The 18,918-nt window shown below is 47.8% G+C and overlaps 1 protein-coding gene across 2 annotated transcripts in view; it reads right to left on the reverse strand.

The window, feature by feature from the left end:
- Positions 1-419: 419 nt before the first annotated feature.
- Positions 420-18,918, reverse strand: part of PBX3 (PBX homeobox 3) — a 206,169-nt gene continuing 187,670 nt past the window's right edge. Inside the window, exons 6-9 of one of the 2 annotated variants that reach the window (XM_058672609.1) lie at positions 5,926-6,091; positions 4,610-4,722; positions 3,736-3,825; positions 420-911 (exon numbers count right to left, since the gene is read on the reverse strand). In XM_058672609.1, the coding sequence (XP_058528592.1) occupies positions 819-911; positions 3,736-3,825; positions 4,610-4,722; positions 5,926-6,091 (462 nt within the window). In that variant the 3' untranslated portion in view covers positions 420-818. The remainder of the gene's footprint in view (positions 912-3,735; positions 3,826-4,609; positions 4,723-5,925; positions 6,092-18,918) is intronic. The other variant, XM_058672610.1, reaches the window with a different exon arrangement.

Here is an 18,918-nt window from a genome sequence, read left to right on the forward strand (position 1 = left end):
TGTTTGGATTGGTGAGATGTATAAATACTCTTTTGCTACACTATATACAACACTCCAGCCAGCAGGGCCTTTCGTGTGTGTGTGCCGGAGGACGGGCAAACCTTGACAAGTGTGCAGCACCAGCGCCCACGGGGAGACCCAGGCCCATCTCGCTCTCACCTCTGCCAGCAGCCAGGAGCTTCACCTCCTGGAACAATCTGGATCCGTGTTTCAGTTACCGAGTGGACTCTGGGCCCCGGCGCTGTCAGACAGAAAAGAGGCTGCCAGTGTCTGATTTAACTGCGACACAAGTGATCGCGACACCAGTGTGATGAGAAGGCTCTCAAACACGACCATCAGGGACAGAAGGGGCCGGACTGCTCTCTCAGGCCGGCTTGGTCAGTGCTACCACGAGGGACAGTCCGGTGTGCGGCGGAGCTGCGTGCGCGCAGGCCGGGGCTCCGCAGCGGCTTCAGTGACCGGGGTGAAGCCATACTGTACTTTTTACCCTTAAGGCCAAGTAATTGGCAACTGTGAAACCATTAGTGTAAAATATTGATAATAAATTATGATAAAATAGCTACAGGACTGTCAACAATGTGAATTCTTGGCCTAATTGGATAAAGTGCTTTTTTTTTCTTTTTTAAAACATTGTGTTTTTCAGTATAAATACAAATGATTATGATTCCTTAAAAAACAGATTTACCCAGTTCTCTAATAAGATAAGGTTTTACAGTAAAGCTGTAGATGGTGGGCTACAAAAACCGCATTCCTTTTCCTCCTATTGCTGTGAATGCACTTCTCAAGGCAGAGCAGCCCGGGGAGAGTGTGGCCAGAGATCAGTTAGAGGTATCCGAGTGCACACTGCCTGGGCCTTCCGTGGGAGAAGTCACAGAAGATGGAGTCGTTGCGTCCTGCCAGCCTCCATTAGCCTGAAAGGAGAAACACAGTTCAGTGGGCACACGTGCGTCGCCATCCCGGCTCCCACTGAAGCCAGACGACGCCAAGCGAGCAAAGGCGCATTAGCTACATGTATTTTCCAAACCCACTTTGGCAGGAGTTGGAAGCATGTGTTAAAGTGGGATTAAATGCATGTAAAACAAATCCATGCCATCGAGTGAAGATTTGGCAATAAATCAGCAAGCGCAAGAAGGCTTTAGCTGGTCCCAAGCTGGCATGAGGCTCGGCCTTTGATCTGCTGGCAGGGAAACCTAAAGGAAGGGAGCCCCTCGCAGTGCCTTGAGCTCCATGGAAGACACAGCTGCCCAGCCTGTCTCCACCCATGCCTGACAGCCAGCCACTGCAACCCTTGGCAGGTGAAGGCCACAAGTTCCCTCTAGACCAGACCTTCCAGAATGAAAATGCATGAGCTGCAGAAGAGTGCACACTATTCAAATCCGCATTCCAATGATCTGTAAGTGGGCTCCTGCCCGGCCGCGGCCCCCTCGTCCAGGCCGCCAGCCCTCCCTGCCTCAGAGCTGCATCAGCAAATAGCCCAACTCAGAAACAAATTTGCCTTCTGTCTTGGCCTATAGAAGCAACTGCTGAAATCAATGTCTGATCAGATTTCTGCTGTGGCAGACAGCTTGTCGCTACATATTTTTATGTCAGTCAACAAGAGGGAGGTGCTGGGTTGGTGAGTCAGGGCAGCCTAAATGGAACTGACGGGGTGGGTCTTTCTGGAGGGCAGGCAAGGGTGAGCTGGCTGTCACCCAGAGTCCGTAGCTTCAACCAGCCCCACCCCCTGGCCCCCAAGCTCCATGCTGGTGTGGGCCTTGGGGGTCCCCCGCCTCTCTCCCATGTACTAGTCCATGCAGAACTCCACTCTGATTCCTCACCCAGCCTGGCACAGCTCTGAGATGAGCCGGTGCCAGCACCTGCCTGCTCTGCCTTCACACGCTAGCTTGCATCGCTGCAGGGAGTGACACCTAATGCGCCAAGACCGAGGGACCGACCCATCTGGAGATGACCAGAGCCAGTGGGAGAAGAATTCTCCAGGCTTGGGCACGTCAAGTTTAAGTTACAAAGAAGGAAAAAAAGCGAGATTCAAAACAAAGCTGCTGGGGTAGGTGATGGCAGGCTGTTGTGTGTGTGTGTTGATGGTGGTGGGTTGTGTATGTGTGTGTGTGTTGATGGTGGTGGGTTGTGTATGTGTGTGTGTGTTGATGGTGGTGGGTTGTGTATGTGTGTGTGTTGATGGTGGTGGGTTGTGTATGTGTGTGTGTGTTGATGGTGGTGGGTTGTGTATGTGTGTGTGTTGATGGTGGTGGGTTGTGTATGTGTGTGTGTGTTGATGGTGGTGGGTTGTGTGTGTGTGTGTGTTGATGGTGGTGGGTTGTGTATGTGTGCGCGTGCGCGGTGGCGAGCCAGAGTTTGTGCGTGTGTGTATATGTGTGTTGTGGCAGGTCAGGGTGTGTGTGTGTGTGTGTGTGTGTGTGTGGCGGCGGGCAGGGGTGTGTGTCTGTGTGTGCATGTGTGCCTTGCTCAAGGAAATCCTTTTCATCTAAAATAGAAGCTGCTTTCCCCTCAGGTAGGAAAATCTACTTAGGAAAAGAAAAACTCTTACCCAGATACAAGTCTAAAGATATTCCATCTGAACTAAACATCATTCCTCTTTTATCCAAATTTATAAACAACAAATGTACAATATTTCTACCCAGCATGGCAGCTGGAGGAGAGGTTGTCAGCAAGCATTCTTTTTTTCAGAATAAATTAATCCTCACTCTGGTGGGTTGAGATTATGCGCTGTATTATCAAGCCTCATCAGGGAAGATGGAGCTCACGCCTGCAAAGTGCTGCAGGCGATCTCGGTTTCATATTTTATCATGTTGATAAGGATATCGCGCACGCTCTGAAGCATTTCAAAACACTTAAATGAAAAAGGAGAAATGCAACTAAAAGGCTTTTTATATGGTTTGTTGTGGGTTATTATGAGTTATTTATAAACCCAAAAAGAAAGATTTGACATTTCAAATGTAAAAGATTCGAGTATTTAATGGTCCTTTTTTCCCTCCACAGTTGAACAGCCTCAATCACCTGCTCAGTCATTAATATTTCCTTGCGGAGCAAGTCCAGGGGGCTTGGGTCCACGTGGCTCCTGACTCTGCTGCTCGGGGCTGGGAGGTACATTCGCTCCCCAAGTCTGCAACCCAAAGCTCCAGCCCAGTCAAACCAGCACTGGCCCCGGCCGCTCCCAGCCATCGTCTGCCGATTCTCCATCCGTGAAGGGGTGGCAGAAGAGTCAGTATTAGCAGATTGGCTACAAAAACTAGCCATTGATCAGCCATTAAAACTGCACAATGTGACTTTCGCCCTCCACGCAGCAGCCAGAAGGACGCTTGCAGGAAGCCAGCCCCGGCTCAGTGTGGTTTGCTCATGTGTCCAGGGCTGTGCGCACGTCTCACCTCCCTGGGCTGTGTGTGTGTGTTGGGGACGGGGGGGCCTTTTCTTGCCACTTGGTTTCAGGATAAATGGCCTGTTTTCACCAACTCCCTGGAGTCCAGGAAGGCGGGTAGGAGATGGTGTCTTAATGGGCTGGTGCTGAAGTCCCTGCTGGTGACAGGATACAGGCCCCTGGGAGGGCTTCTAAAGGTCCTCAGTAACATCTAGCCTAAGTTCCTACAGTAAAAGCGCAGCAACACACTCCATGTCCTACCTGCGGGGAAAACGAGAAGCCAAACCCACTGGCCAAAAAGGCGCTAAGGAGGCAGAGTTTACCTGGTCCTATTCCTCAGTCAGCTCCCCCAGGGTACTCACATTTAAATTATGTGGACTGTACAGCGAATTTCCTCCAAGGCCATCATTGTAGCCTCCCGTCTGATTGATAACATGACGGAGGGTATCCACCTAGAAGTGAGAAAAAACAAAATTCATCATTCCAAATCTATTAAAACATCATCACTTACAAAAGGGAACAATCTGAATCATGTGTGCCACAAGGGGTTAGCATCTTCAATGAAAGACAAATTTATTACTCAAACGCGGCCAGCAGGATTTCAGCAACTCTTTGCATGTTTAAACTCACATAGCTTTGCTTTTCATGCCAGCCAAAGACATCCTCAGGGCAATGCGAACTTTCCATCTACAGTAACCCAACGCATGTGGCTGTGGGCAAAAAACTACTCAACTATTTACACTGGGTCAGTCTCCCTGTCACACACACACGCACGTGCATACGTGTGCTTCCATCTCATGCACTAAGAACTAGGACGAGTTCTCCATTAAGAGGATAAGAAAAAGAAATGAAATTGAAATCTACTTTAAGAACTTAGGCTTTTTTATTCTGACTTTAAAATATACAGGAATGAAACAGAGCAGTATGTTCTTAAACCACACACACTTTGGCACACGCACATTTTCTGTTCCACTTTGTAGCACTAGGAATCACCAACCCCTCTCCATGAGCTCAAGCCAGAGCCGAATGCATTCACAAAGTTCATCAGAATCATCGAGAGCCACTGCTCACTTGACTTCTCCTTCAATTAAATGGTGGGGCAGACAGGTCACGTGTGGAAGCACCCAGCACAGGATCTGCACGGAGGTGCAGACCACTTCCATGGGGACAGAGGAAGGAGTTTTGAGCCCACAGCCTACCCTGCTAGAAAGGCCCCAGGTGGGGCATTTCTCCTACCTGTGATTGCACATTGGCTCCGACTTGGGACCCTTGGTAAGAATCCCCATTCAGACTCTGCATGTTCATGAACATGTCCCCAGAATTTGGGAGGTTAAAAGAACCAGAAGAACCTGGAAAGGAAAGAGGTCAGTAGCTGAATAACAGAGAGCTACACACACAATCCTTACAGACCCAGAGGCAGGGGAGGAGAGCAGGTACAGAGGGCAAGACTGTGCATGACACAAGGCATTTCCACATCTGAGAGGGAGAAAGACTCCAGAGACTAGGCACTGCCACCCAGTTTCCTTCTAGGAAAATTCCTACCCACTAGGAAGCCTAAGAGACAGAGAGAGAGAGAGAGAGAGAGAGAGAGAGAGAGAGAATTTAAAAAAAAATAATAAATAAAACAGAGACAGAGAGGGACACACACAAAGAGAAATAAACAGAAAACACGCAGTGGCCGGCCTGGAACCTGGCCCTTGCTCCCAGTTAGCTCTGGGACAATTCCTCCAAGCTCCCTGCTGACCACACCCTCACTCCACCTTTCCTTTCCTTCTAGCTGTGGTCATGTTGCAAGAAAAGAAACAGGGGTAGGAGGGACCCAACAGACACAATCTCCTACTTCCTGAGCTTCTCATGTATATTTGAAACACCTTAGGAAGGCCCTTTGAATTGCTGCCCAAGGCCATCTATTTGCACTAGCTGTACATTTTTCATTACTACTCAAGCTTCCTGTAATTTAAAAACACTCCATCATGACTGTCACATAAAATCTGACCAAATGTAGGGACGAGGAGCCAAGAGCATCGCACCCGTGTGTGGAGTCCCACATGCCTCCCAGCCAAGTGCTCCTGAGCTTACCGAGCCAGGGTGCTTAGCCAGGGGTGACAGCAACGCTAGCAAGCAGAGTCAACAGCAATCCGTGACTGGACTAGGTAGGCAGCGCCACTGGGCTTGACCCAGCATGCCAGCTTCGATACAGACAGCAACAAGTGCACTGCCCACTTCTGCTATTTCAGTCTCTGACAGACTGCTAGTGACCTCAAAGTGATGCGGGGGGCAGACAACCTTCACTGACAGCATTCTGTCTGACTGCTGAATTCCAAACACTACTGAGTACAGAAGTTCCAGAACCTACTAGTGGTGAGTGGCATTCACTATGTGCAGTGCACAGTGGGTTTACAAGCTCAGTCATCCACCCATTTACCCATCCCCAGAACAGGCCTGCATGTGAACACGAATCTTCCTTTGTAAATCCTCTGTGTCTTCGGTGGGGCTCTTGTTTCCTGGACTGGGGACAGGGTGCTGTGGCATAAGGCTGCCTGGGCACGTACCCGAGTTTGGTGTGGTGGGTGAGTTGGTCTGGTTGTTCTGCACAGCGGCGGCTACTGCGTGTGCAGCCGTTACAGCTGTCTTCGCAGCGTAGAGGTTGGCTTCTTCCTGAAACTTGCCGATATTCTTCTTGTACCTGATTCGTTTGTTGCCAAACCAGTTGGACACCTACAGATCACAAGGACATGAGACTGAAGGGAGTGCAGCCAAAGAGGAAAGCAACTCAAGCTTCCAGCAGTAATGGCTGGACACCAAGAGACACTCAGTCTCCAGCTTGCAAGCCCAGCTTGCAAGCCCATACTGCATGGATAATTCAATACGGTTTTAGGAATCCAATATTCTCTTGTGGTGTCCCAGAGTTGCCCACAGGAACACTAAAATGGCTGTGAGTACTGATCACAAACATCCAACTGAAATTTATCAATTAATACACAAATAACCAGTCCCTTCCCTCAAATAACCAGTCCCCTTCCTTTAGCTCAGAAAAGCTAAAGGAAGTATCTATTAAGTCAACAGAAAGAAATAGGCAGGGAAGAGCAGCTTATGCTTTTGGATCTGCGGCACCTTGGCAGCTGTATAGTAAAAGCATTTGGTCTGCTGAAAAAAAGAGAACATTGATTCATAATGAACAATCCCTTTGTCTCCTGCCTTGGAAAATCCTGCATGTCTGCCAAGATGGCTGCCCCAGCCCTGCCAGTTAACACGTGGGAAGGTCGCAATTTGAACACTCAAGTCATTGCAATAAGGTCAAATGCAAATGCAAGGGAAGCTGCTCCATTTTCATCAGGTGGAATATGCTTATTTTTCTTTCACAGACCACTTATGATGTCAGCCAGTGCAAAATGGACCAGAGTCCTGAAGAGGGTCTTGGCAGTGGGTGGATTTCATCACATTTCATGGACAGCAAGACTAGAGCCTAATGCTCTGGCACAGTGAAGAAAGCCCAAATACGTAGGCCCTTGCCATCCTGAGGGCACCCTGGATAAACTGCTGGCTTTCACCTGGCCCACCACTGGCTATTACAGTCATCTGGGGACGGAAGATGTTTTTCCCTCTGTCTCTCCCTCTCTCTTTTTCAACATAAATAGGTATTTTTAAAGTAATCATTTAAAATACTTTTCAACAATTTCTTAATCATCTGTCAAGGAGGCACGCTGCCCTGGTACAGGCTCCATGGGTCACTGTTCTACCCTGCAGGTACCATGTCCATAATAGCTACTTTAGTTCACAGCACACCCCCACCACCATCCAATTTACAACAGTGGGCACCCTTGTTGGCCATCTCTGCCAAGTCTTTAATTGCTTTGGAAATGAAACCCTCATTCTTCAAACTATGGCATTCATCCCTCTGGAAGAAGCCAGAGTCCTGGCAAGGGTGCCGATCTTGGCCTTGCTGCTGTATATATGCTGTCCTCTTGTGCGTACACACACACACACACACACACACACACACACACGTACATTGGCAGCATGAGTTCAGCCGAAAGAAATAAGTATTCCTACAAGTAAATATGCTTTGGATCAGAGCTTCTGGCTGCTCCACCACTGTGAACATCATGAAGAACATCATGGATTCCACCATGAATTCATGTATTTATTCATGTATTTACATTATTCATGTATTTACCATGGTCCTGAAGGATTGCGTGTCCCCCTTCTTTTCTTCGATCAAATAGGTGCCATGGTAACTGTCACTTCATGCCTCTCCTATGTGATGGCCAGGATGCAGAACACCCCATCTCAGAGGTGGGGTAGCCGGCAGAGGTGGCTTTGCAGCTGCACAGCAGCCCCGAACACGATGGGCCTTCTTGCTCCTCCACTTGCCTGGCCTCCCAGCAGTGGTCTCTCACAGCGACCCTCCTCACTAGTGCTGGCTCTGGCATGATGCCACAGATGGGGGGCACACTTCCCACACTCAGCTCCTGTATCCTTCTTTCTCCTTAAGCTCCTTATTCAAACTCAACATTTCCGCCATCCTCTGTGGGTGACTCCCAGATTTCCATCTCTGTCTCTGACTTCCGCGTTTTGCTATAAGCATTCTACCACCATGCCCAGCTCTATGGTTCTGAGAGGGAACTCCACTGCCCTGCGTGTTTGTGAAACTTCTATCTTCTCTTTATAATCCTGGGGACCCAATCCAGAGACACTTCCCTCCAGAGCCCTGGATCCAAGAGGCAGGAAGTCTCAGGAATGTGTGGCTAGCTCCATTCTGATCTATAAGCAGCTTCCCTTTCCCTCCCACAAACTGGTCTTCGTATCACAGTTATCAGGCCCTCAAAGGCATCACTGGGGACCTAATCCTTTCCTGCCATCAATCTTGGTCTTCCCTTCTTGAAGCCCCCTCTGCCTACGGCACATGTCCATGGTAATTGTACAGGACATGCAGTGCAGGGCAGAGTCAGGAGGGCACACAGGGCAGAGGCCAGTAGGGCTGGAGGCAGGTGGAGTCTCAGCGTGGAGAGTGCAGGCGCTCTGGAGGAGGCACCAGCACAGACTGGCCACTGACAGGCCGAGGGACAAGGGAGAAACAGAGGGACCCAGCAGTCCCAGGGCTTGATGTAATGGAGACAGAAGCTTGGGAGGGGTTTTCTTCCAGGGAAAAGTGGGTCTCAGTGACCGTTAGGATCCACTCCCAGGCACAATGATGTCATTCTCTAAAAAGGGAAACATGCCAAATCAAGACTGAAAAGGGACCACGCAGAGATGGGCTCTTCAGGACCTGCCCATCACTCAGTGCGCAGCCTCCAGCTCAGGGGGCTTACTGCGTGGTGTCACTCCAGCTTCTCTGAGGTTGGTCGGGTCTCAGCAAGAGTTAAATACTGATTGTGTCTACAGAGCAAAGGGAGATGGTCCTGATTGAGAGGGAATTTGGCATTTCTTAGGTATAATTAATGAAAATTCCCCAACTCTGAATTTAGCAACAAAGGCTCATCTTAAAATTCTCTCCTAAACAATCCTCATTTGGATTCAGCACTTTGTAGTTAATATTATCTTGACAATCAGAGAAGCTATAATACATTAATGAAACCTAGCCTAGAAAATCAGATTATAGCTTTATTAACAGTTTCATAATTGAGGAATCTCTGTACCACCGAAGGTCTCATCCCCAGGTATGTGAGAATCTTGTTTATGCATACCTCTGGACCAATCAAACAACAGTCATCACTAATAAAGGTTTATTTAATTCTCACAGTAAAATTTTAATATCACCAGCAGCCTGGGGAAGCTTTAGCGAGTGGATTTGCTTGACATCAGATCGTTTCTATTCTGCTAGTCCCAATACTTCTTAATCTTTAATATCAAGGCAATTAAAATTAATGGCCACTCATCCGAAGCTACTGTGGGCAGTGTTTCCTTGACATCAATTGTTTGATGGGATTACCTAGAGGTTAAACTAACAAGCAAGGTTTAATTGGAAGCAATGGAAGAAGCAGTGATCATACGTTATGTTTAACCTGCATAACCATATCTAAATGAATATCTAAAAATGTTAAACTATTTCTCAAATTAGAATATGCACATCACATTCTGGTATCATAGGTTTGGAACTGCAGCTATCAGCTCCTAAGACCACACTGCCGCAACGGAACTGGGGCGCATGTAATTAATGTATAAACCAGCACCCAAATTCATGAAATGTCTTCACCTTTTAGAAACAGATGGATACAATTAACTATAGAAGAACCCCCTCATCACCCAGTAGGAAGCACCGAAAGCCAGACTCATGCTCACAGTGGGGCCAGGCTGTGTGCAGGGGCACGGAGGGGTCAGAGCTTGCTCAAAGCTGGAATGGTCTGCCGATTGGCCCCAGAGCAGAAACACGATAGGAGACTGGTGAACGGAAGGACAATGCTCCGTCCCGGGCTCCACCGTGCTGTGCACCAAGGACTCCCGGCTCTGGACTGTGCCAAAGGCAAGGGGCCAGGCAAGAATTTTAAGGTCAACTAAAACATAAAAGCACAACGACTCTCCTCTGCATCGTTACCAGCCCCCAGACTGACTCTCTGGCCATCGAGAGAGAGGGGGTGAACTCCGCGCAGGCTGCCGATGTTCCGGGACTTCTCTGCAAGCCCAAGTGGCAGCAGGAAAGCTTCCTACATATTACACCATGCATTTCCCCAGCCAGCTGAGCTGCAGGTTACCCATCACAGGTCACTCAGAATGCTGTGTTCTGAGTGCAGCAAGTCAAATGTGGGTTTGGACTCTGTCGCACTGTCTTTTGCTAGGCCTAGTGGCTTTGGACAGGCTATTTGACGTACTTTAGTGTCTCCTCTCACACAACATGAAAACAATAACAACACTAATATCACCCTGAGTGCATTAGTGATTCCAGCACGCAGCATTTTTCCTGATAACAAGAGCTGCTCCTATCACACAGATCTTATCGGTGAAGAAATAAGAGCTCCAGAACATACACAAGCTGCCCCCAAATCATACAGCAAAATATCATGGTTCCAGAATTCAATCCAGAACTCCCATCAGCTTTTGCTGTTTTTACAATCAATTGGGAAAGGCTCATTGAGCATCTGTTACGGTCAGTACTCGACTAGGTACTGTGGGGAGCTGAGAAATGGACCATATGGTCTCTGCCTGACTGGACTTTACGATCTGGTTATGAAGGCAATGCTGGACGCTCGAGATAATCAGCAACAAGTGCAGGATGGCTAGACTCTCAGATGGAGCTGTCCAGTGCCCAGTCGGTACAGTGAGGACCTGGGACGCAGAGCAGGAGTGGAACCATGAGGACAGCCTTTGTCCAAGGCCAGGCGTGGTTGGAACAACTGGTGCTCTGCGTCAATGCAGCACAGTCCCATGAGACTGCAGGAGCTGCAGGAGCACACGCTCACCACGACAAGCCAACACCGGAAGCGGCTGCCTTCCTCCCCGCAGAACTCTCTCTCCAGGAAGTCAGAGGTCTGAATCCTATAACTTAACTTCCCCGTTCCCTTTCATTAGCAACAGAACCAGAAGAAACCATTTAAAGAGAAAGACGGAGGGAGGACCAAGGAGTGCTTTCGGACATGATATGAGAAGGAAGACTAACAAATCCTAAGTTCTATGGGGCAATTTAGGGAGGCAGCAGCCAGAGAGGAGGCACTATCCTTGGGCATGATGGGGATACAAAGGCACCCGAAGGCCTGGTGGCTATGGCCAAGGAGAGGGAAGCTGGAGGGCACAGGAGAGCTCCTGGGAGCCAGGCAGGTCTCTCAGACCTTGCCCTGCCCACAGCTCTCTGTTCCTGCTGAGTGCAGGCACACAGCTGCAAGTGAGGCTGAGATGTCCAAACCACAATGGGGGCGGGTGCCCCCGAGGTCAGGTGAGGCCGCCCCTGCCACCCACATGTTTGATCAGGGCTGGTGGCCTACACAGCCTTCAGTGAAATCCTCCCTGAAGTAATTCTGAAAAGTCATGTACCTCCTCACACATTTTTCCTCTCTTGCACATTTTTTAAGTTGGCATCTACAATTTTTCATTATAAGTCTATATAGTTGTAAACAGTGTTATTTCAGTATGTCATAAATGTTGACATTTTAAAATAAAACTGCAACACTATTCTTTAAAATATATCCAACCCAACATAAATAGCACAGCAATTTTATATCCACTATCCATTTTAAAAAATATATAAATTTGCCTTTCTTTGAATCTAAAATTTTTATGCTCTTCTTTTTTGTTCTTGAAAGTGTAGTTCCATTTTTCTCCTGTGTTTTCCTAATGCAATGTACGGTTATGCTCTACAAAAGAAATATATGGAAATTGAAATGTTAAAATTATTTTTATTCCCTGTAATTACCATGCTCTACATATTTGATATTTCTTTCTGGATTAAGTAATCATTATAAGTAGTCTACAAGTGATCAAAGCAATATAAGTATTCATTCTGATAAAATACGAATTTTCTATCACCACTAACAGGCTTTTACCACCCATGGGTTTCTTCACTGGAAGGGCAGGGGGTTATCAGTGCTGACGCAAGGGGGTTTGTTTCTACCCATATCCTGTACTGTCCTTTGCTGGGCGCTTCCATGGGGCTTCCACTTAGGGACACTGGGTGGGCCTATGCCTCTCTCTCACATAGTGGGAAAGAGGATATGGGACAAGGACAACCAGCACATGTTTCCACCGTGCAACTCCCTGAGGCAGGTGAATGCTGCGGAAGAGCACGCATGCGCTGAGGGAGAGCTGACCCACAAAGACCTGACCTCTGACACCGCGTCCCCTTTGGACAATCATCGGTGACTCTGCAGAGATCGTGTTCCTGGGTTGAAGACCGCTACCTTAAAGGTCTGGTTCATTTCAGCTTCGCTTGTATGACACAGCTTAGGAACCCCCAAGACAGGTGTGTCTGGAGAAGTCCTTCAGCCATAAAAATGGGGCTCGCTGGGGCAACCACTTCCATGTGTCAGTCACAATGACCTTTTGTAGCCAGACAGAGAACACATTTGTCAGCTCCAAGAAATAAAAAAGGCTCTGATTAAAGAAACAAACCTAAGGGGATAGATTTAGTTTGCTTATTTTTTAGCATAACCTTTCTAGAGAGTTAAGGCCACACATATACATGTATTGTTACACACACACACACACACACACACACACACTTCTGCTTAGCATTACTAAGAACTTATCTTGAGAAAATATTGAGAGAGGTATTTTTAAGGTATTTTCCACAGTCCTACCTAAAACAGCACAGAGATTGAGTTTATAGACATATTTAACAGCATATAATCATTGAGTTTATAGACATATTTAACAGCATATAATCATTGATTAAAGATCATGTTGAGGAGAAGCATTTAGACATGGAGGAATACAACAGATAAAAAGAAGGGAAGGGTACTTCTTTTCATAAAACATGAGGTTATTTCTCAGGTAAAAATATGCACATCTGTACACATTTACACACACGCATGCACACACAAAAAGTAGCATAGCACATGAGACCAGTGAGTGACTATCATTTAGACTAGGTATAGAAGTACAGCCATGCACTGCTTAATGGCAGGGACACACTGCGGAACATGTAGTGAGGTGCTATGCAAACATCCAAGTAAGCTTACACAGACCATGACACCTGCGGCATCACCAGGCCACACAGTCCAAGAGGATCAGCACTACACAGGCTGTCCATCATGGACCAAATGTCACTATGCAGTTTATGACTGCAACTCGTCTGTGTGTGTTACTCTGGTACTATACAAATTCACTTCCAAAAGCCAAGTGCTAGATTTTTCTAAACAAAAAATATGTGTTTTAATAAATAAAGTAACCAAACAGCTTTTAACAAAACAGTCATTGGGAAGTCAGTTAACAGTTTTCATGAGTAACGGCCAGCCCTGTACAGAACCCCAGAGCTGCAAGGGACCAGTCCCACTCTTGCATTCTCTGGAGAATGTGACTGGTGTGTGCAAGAAATCTTAAAATAATTAAAATCACTTAAGGAAAAACTCCCAAGCCATTAAAAATTGGCTCTGGGGAGTGGGCATGCAGCCTGCTGGTTAAGATCCCGCGTACCACATTGTAGTGCCTGGGGTGGAGTCCCCCTCCGGCTCGGTACCTCAGCTTCCTGCTCATGTGGCAGGGAGCCTACACCCTGGGGGATATCTAACTCAAGCTCCAGCTTGATTACTGCAGACATTTGGAATATGAACCAGCATTTGAGAGCTCTGTTTCTCTCTCTTTCTCTCCCTCTCAAATAAAAAGAAGAGAGAAAGCAACTCCAAATCTAAGACAGATTGTGTGTTCAAAACAAAAAGCTAAGCTATTTACAATGTCCCTATGGCTGCTGGAAGCCAACTTAGTTTTAATTGTATCTTGCATTTCCAATTCGATCACTGTATTTATTGATCATGCTAATAACCATAGTAAACAAAAGAGAAATATTAGGACTTCAAGATTCTTTGTTGGCAAGGCAGAAGTGCAGAGCTTGGCAGCTCATCCCAGTCCTGCTTCCTGGAAAAACATCAGACATCAGGTAGAGGAGCTGCCCTTGCAGAAGAAGCAGCTGATGCTACAATCTCAATCATTACTGAAATCAGCAAACTGAACACTGGCGAAGCACAAATTGCAGAAAAATTCTGCATTGTGTTTCTCCATGTTTTCTTGTGAGGCCTACTTTATGTACTGTGTCTAATTAAATGTTACAGCTTAAAAAATGTTGAGACACTGAGTCACAATACGAACATAGCATCATATTTACGTGCTAAACGTTACCTCTATGAAATCGTTTCTCCCTAAATCGATATATTTCACCTCCATTACTCAACTTCGTTGTAGACAAGGGACAGAATCCATATACTGTTTTATTGGTAAGTCAGTAGTGATAATGCGATTGATGTCTCACCCCACCTCCCACGGGTGAGTGCTCAGTGACGCACCCATGGGGACAGAAAGGCTGGACGTGCTGTCAGTAACCACAATGTTGTTTTCCTGAGAACCCAGACAGCAGTTGCACAAATGAGCTGGAGAGGCAAGAGGAGCTGGGTGTGAGCCCCAGCCTTGCCCTCTCCCAGCTACGCTACTCTGGCAAGTGAGGCCACAGAGGTCCTTTTCTCCTGCTGTATGGGATGAGATAGTGGCATCTTCAGCTCATGGAGTGATTGGGTACATTTGATGAGATGACCTATTAGATGCAAAGGATGGTGTCTAGGATCATTAGTCTTTCCTTAAAACTAACAAAACTCTCTGTTGGCCTGTGGTGTAGAGAGAGTTAGCTGCTTCCGACAGTGACTGAGGTCAGGCCACCCTTTCACCAGAGCTTTGGATTCCAGTAGAACCCACCATGCTTCTGGTGCTGCTGAAGGTGACCAAAGGGAACAGGCAACACTGAGAAACAGACACTTCGGGCCCAGCTCCTGGGTACCGTGTACCTACTGGGATGGTTCACACTGGGCCGCAGCACGACTCCTTCCTCATCTCTCCTTGGCCCTACCCCAATACAGACTCTCGGCAGAACAATATGTTGGCCCCCAAATTGCAAACATGTCCCTTGTACTTACATTTGTAAGAATCTGTACCCATATTCAAACAGTGATCATTTAAGAGCAGCTCTGAGTCAGCCACGTACCAGAAACTTGACACGTATTACCTCATTTAAGCCTTTAAAAGATCCAGTTTTGCTGATGTGACACCTGAAGTCAGAAAGTTTCTGTAACCCCAGCTGTAGGCACCTGTCTAGGTTGCCTTTTACCTAGGCAAGTGTTACACCGCTAGGAGAAAAGCAGCCAACAGCTGTGGGGCATCCTGGGCCTGATTAATGCCAGCATCCTGGGCCTGATTAATGCCAGCAGACATGCCTGGGTCTTTGTTTGTTTGTTGTTGTTTTGTTTTGTTTTGTTTTGTTTTGTGGATATGTGGGGAAGGTGGGGAACTCCAGGCTGGGACATGCTATCCCAGTCCTCTGGCAAGGGAGCTTCAGATCGCCCAAGGAAGGTGGGGCGGTCTGGGGACATGGTGGCATCAGAGCACCTGAGGGCAGGAATGATTTCTGGGGTCTTCCACAGACTGGGCCACTGTTCTCACAGGTAGGTGAGGGAGCTAGAGGGGGAGGAAACCGGAAGGGTATGTCTGGGCTAACCAGCATTGTCCACCACCCACTAGCAGGAGCTGGGACTGGGAAGGGGCTAGGCTGGGCCAGGCTGCGGCACCTGCTGACACATGCAAAGGCAGACCATGCCAAGCAGGGCACTGGTACCCGCTAGCACACATGAAATCTAGGACCTGGTAGGGGAATTTGGGAAACTCTCCTGCTAGGCCTCATCTCTTGCTGGGGAGTACAATAGCCAGGCCAGGCTGTAGCACACGCTGACACGCACCAGAGCCAGGACAGGGTATGGGAAAGCTGGGCTAGGCTGCAACACCCACCAGGAAGACCTGAGACTATGGGTGGCCCATGACAGGCTGGGACAAACACCTGCCAGTATGTGCAAGATCCAGGACTGAGAATGGGCCTGGTAATGGAACTCCGGGGACTCCCCTGCTAGGCTGCAGCTCCCACCGTGGAGTGCAAGAGCCAGGGGTGAAGGTAGACCAAGCTGGGCAAGACTGCAACACCTACTGGCATGCATGTAGGCTGCATCTGGGGGCAAGACTGGGCTAAGCTTTAGCATCCACTGGTGCTTGCAAGAGCCAGAATGGGTGTGGAACAGGTAGGGCTAGGCTATGGCCTCTACCAGTTTATTAGAGCCAGGTCTGGTTCTCAAGCTAGGCTAGGCTGGGCTAGACTGGGCGATAGAAACCACTGGCAAGAGCTGAAATGGGTACAGGTCAGTTGGGCTAGGCCACTTTACTCACCAGTGAGTTCCAGAACTGGGACCAGCCATATCAGGCTGGGCTGCAACACTCACCAGCACACACATGATCCAGGAGTAGGAGCAGGCCTGGTAGGGGAACTTGGGGAACTTCCCTGCTAGGTTGTAGCTCCTGCTGGTAAGCATGAGAAATGGGGGCTGGGTGCTAGGAGAAGGCAAGGCCAGTCTGGGCCAGTTCACAGTATACACTGGCTCAAGTTGGAGCCAGGACAGGGCTCAGGCCAGGTTGGGTTGGACCGCAATACCTGCCAGTTCACAAGAGGGCTGGGGTTGGGCCAGGCTGGACTAGGTTGCTACACCCATTGACATATATGTGGGTCAGGTCTAGGGCAGGGTGGGCTGAGTTAAGCTGTAGCATCCATGGTTTGCACAAGAGCCAAAAGGGATGAGGGATGGATAGGGAAGGCCACAGCACTTGCTGGCACCTACAAAAACCAGGGCTGGTAGAGGTTATTGGAGATCGCCTTGACTTGGCTATAGCACCTGCTGATGTGCATGAAGAGTGAGCCTTGGCAACACCCATGAGAGATGGGGCTGGGGGCAGAACTGATCAGGCAGCTGCATCCACCGGTATGTGCATTAACTGGTGCAGCTGACAGACCAAACATGAGCCTGCACTGGCTAGCACATGCAAAGGGCAAAGTCTGAGGTCATCCCTGGCAAGGTTTCTTGGTGGATCCCCCAACTAGATAGTTATACTCAAACCCCGGCCAGGGAAAATCACAACATATGTGATCCAACCTTGCAGCGTATGTGTCAGGACTGGGCCGCCTCAGTTGCTGATGCCTATGCAATGGACAGCATGGTCAGATGCATATGGGGGGCATGAGAGCCACTTCATCTAGGTCAGCAAAGGAACTAGGCCTCATCAGAGATGGAAAGCAGGGCAGGTCAGCTCACTCTCCCAGCCACGTGTTTCAACTTGTTCCTGGACTTGGAAAGACTTTCTCAACCCTGGCATTACAAAGCTGACGACATCACAAATCTATCAAAACCACTCAAGCAACACCCTTGGAAAACTCAAATGATTGTTTGCTTCCCTGGGTGCTGATGTAATTTGACAGCAAGGAATGGTCCCCTCTCCTTCTGCCCCTGTGGACACAGGAGATAGAAAAAATGGAAATGTTTGTCCCACTCACCTTCCTCTATACCTCTCCCCTCCCCACTCTAATCAGAAGCCTACATGGGTGTGCATCCCTCTCAACTAAGTAAACAATATTAAAAATAAAATACCTTGAAAAATAATACAGCCCCTCCCCCCAGGATGGCTCAGCCGCTAAATCCTTGTCTTGCAACCACCAGGATCCCATATAGACACTGGTTCATGTCCTGGCTGCTCTACTTCCTATCCAGCTCCCTGCTTACAGCCTGGGAAAGAAGCAAAGGATGGCCTAAACCTGGGGACCCTGCACGTGCATGGGAGACCGGAAGAAGCTCTTGGTTCCTACTTGGAACTGGTTCAGCTCTGGCCTTTGCGCCGCCTGGGGAGTAAGTCAGCAGACAGATCTTTCTCTCTGTCTGTCCTTCTCTCTGTAAATCTGCCTTCCAATAAAAATAAATCTCTTAAAAAACACACAAAAAAGCAAAACATAGTAAAACGGAAAATTTATGTAAATTGCTCAAGGTCTCACAGCCTTTTGTAGCATGCCTTATCTAGTGTAACACGTTCTCATTTAATAGTGTAAAATTGAAACAATTATTCTTATTCATTTTCTTTCTTTGCCATTATATTAAGTGATGAGGACTACAAAAGACATCCTACCTTCCCAGTATGAAAGATTTCAACTCCTTTAGGGCTGAAATGTGGCTGAGGCTAAGAAGCCATACACCATCTCCTTTTTAGAAAATAAGCTACAAATTGATAACTGATCTGAAAACCAACTTTCGGGATACAACCTAATTCTAATGGGAGAACTGACCAATCGATATTCAGTCTTCATAGTATGTGAAATAATTTAAAACAGATTCACTTGTCAAGTACAGTATCTTTTTTATTTGAGGCTGTGAAGACTGTTATGGCCATAATGTGCTGACATCCTACCAGCCTGCTTTTGCCCTTTCTACTCCACGCACGACAGACTGATAACTGCTGTGACAGTCACAGAGCCGCATCTGCAAAAGCATATCAAAAGCCAGCCTCGCGGCCACACCACAGCACAAACGGGTAGCACCGTCCAGCTCCCGGAAGCACGTGCTGAGGGCGGTTCTAAATGACCACAGATGACATTCCTAGTTAAAGCGATTTTTCCTTTAAAATTACTTCTCCCGTTTGGAAAAAAACAAAAAAACCTCGTTAGGTGTGGAACGCAATCGTCTTCCCATGTGGCTCTGGAGGCAGCAGGCAGCAGCTGGCAGATCTCAGAGCAGAGACATCACAGCTGGAGAGCGGCCTGCAGCACTGCACAGCAAAGGAGCCGCCTCCTGGGCCACACAGCAGCAGCACACAGCTACCGTCCAAACGCACTCTAATTAAGAATGGGCCAGACCTTCCTCTTGAGAAATTTTGTGTAAACTTAATGCCTATAAATAAAAAAATTCAAAATTGATTTAGCATCCTGTGCAAAAAAAAAAAAATTCTATGGTCAAGTTTCTTGTTTAAGGGAAACCCTTCTTACTTATACTAACATCACTCCTGTATTATCCAGGCCACAGTTTTCTTTATAAAACTCTAGATAACCTCACTGAATT

The sequence above is a fragment of the Ochotona princeps genome, chromosome 14 (genome assembly GCF_030435755.1).
Source record: "Ochotona princeps isolate mOchPri1 chromosome 14, mOchPri1.hap1, whole genome shotgun sequence".
Classification (NCBI taxonomy): Eukaryota; Metazoa; Chordata; class Mammalia; order Lagomorpha; family Ochotonidae; genus Ochotona; species Ochotona princeps.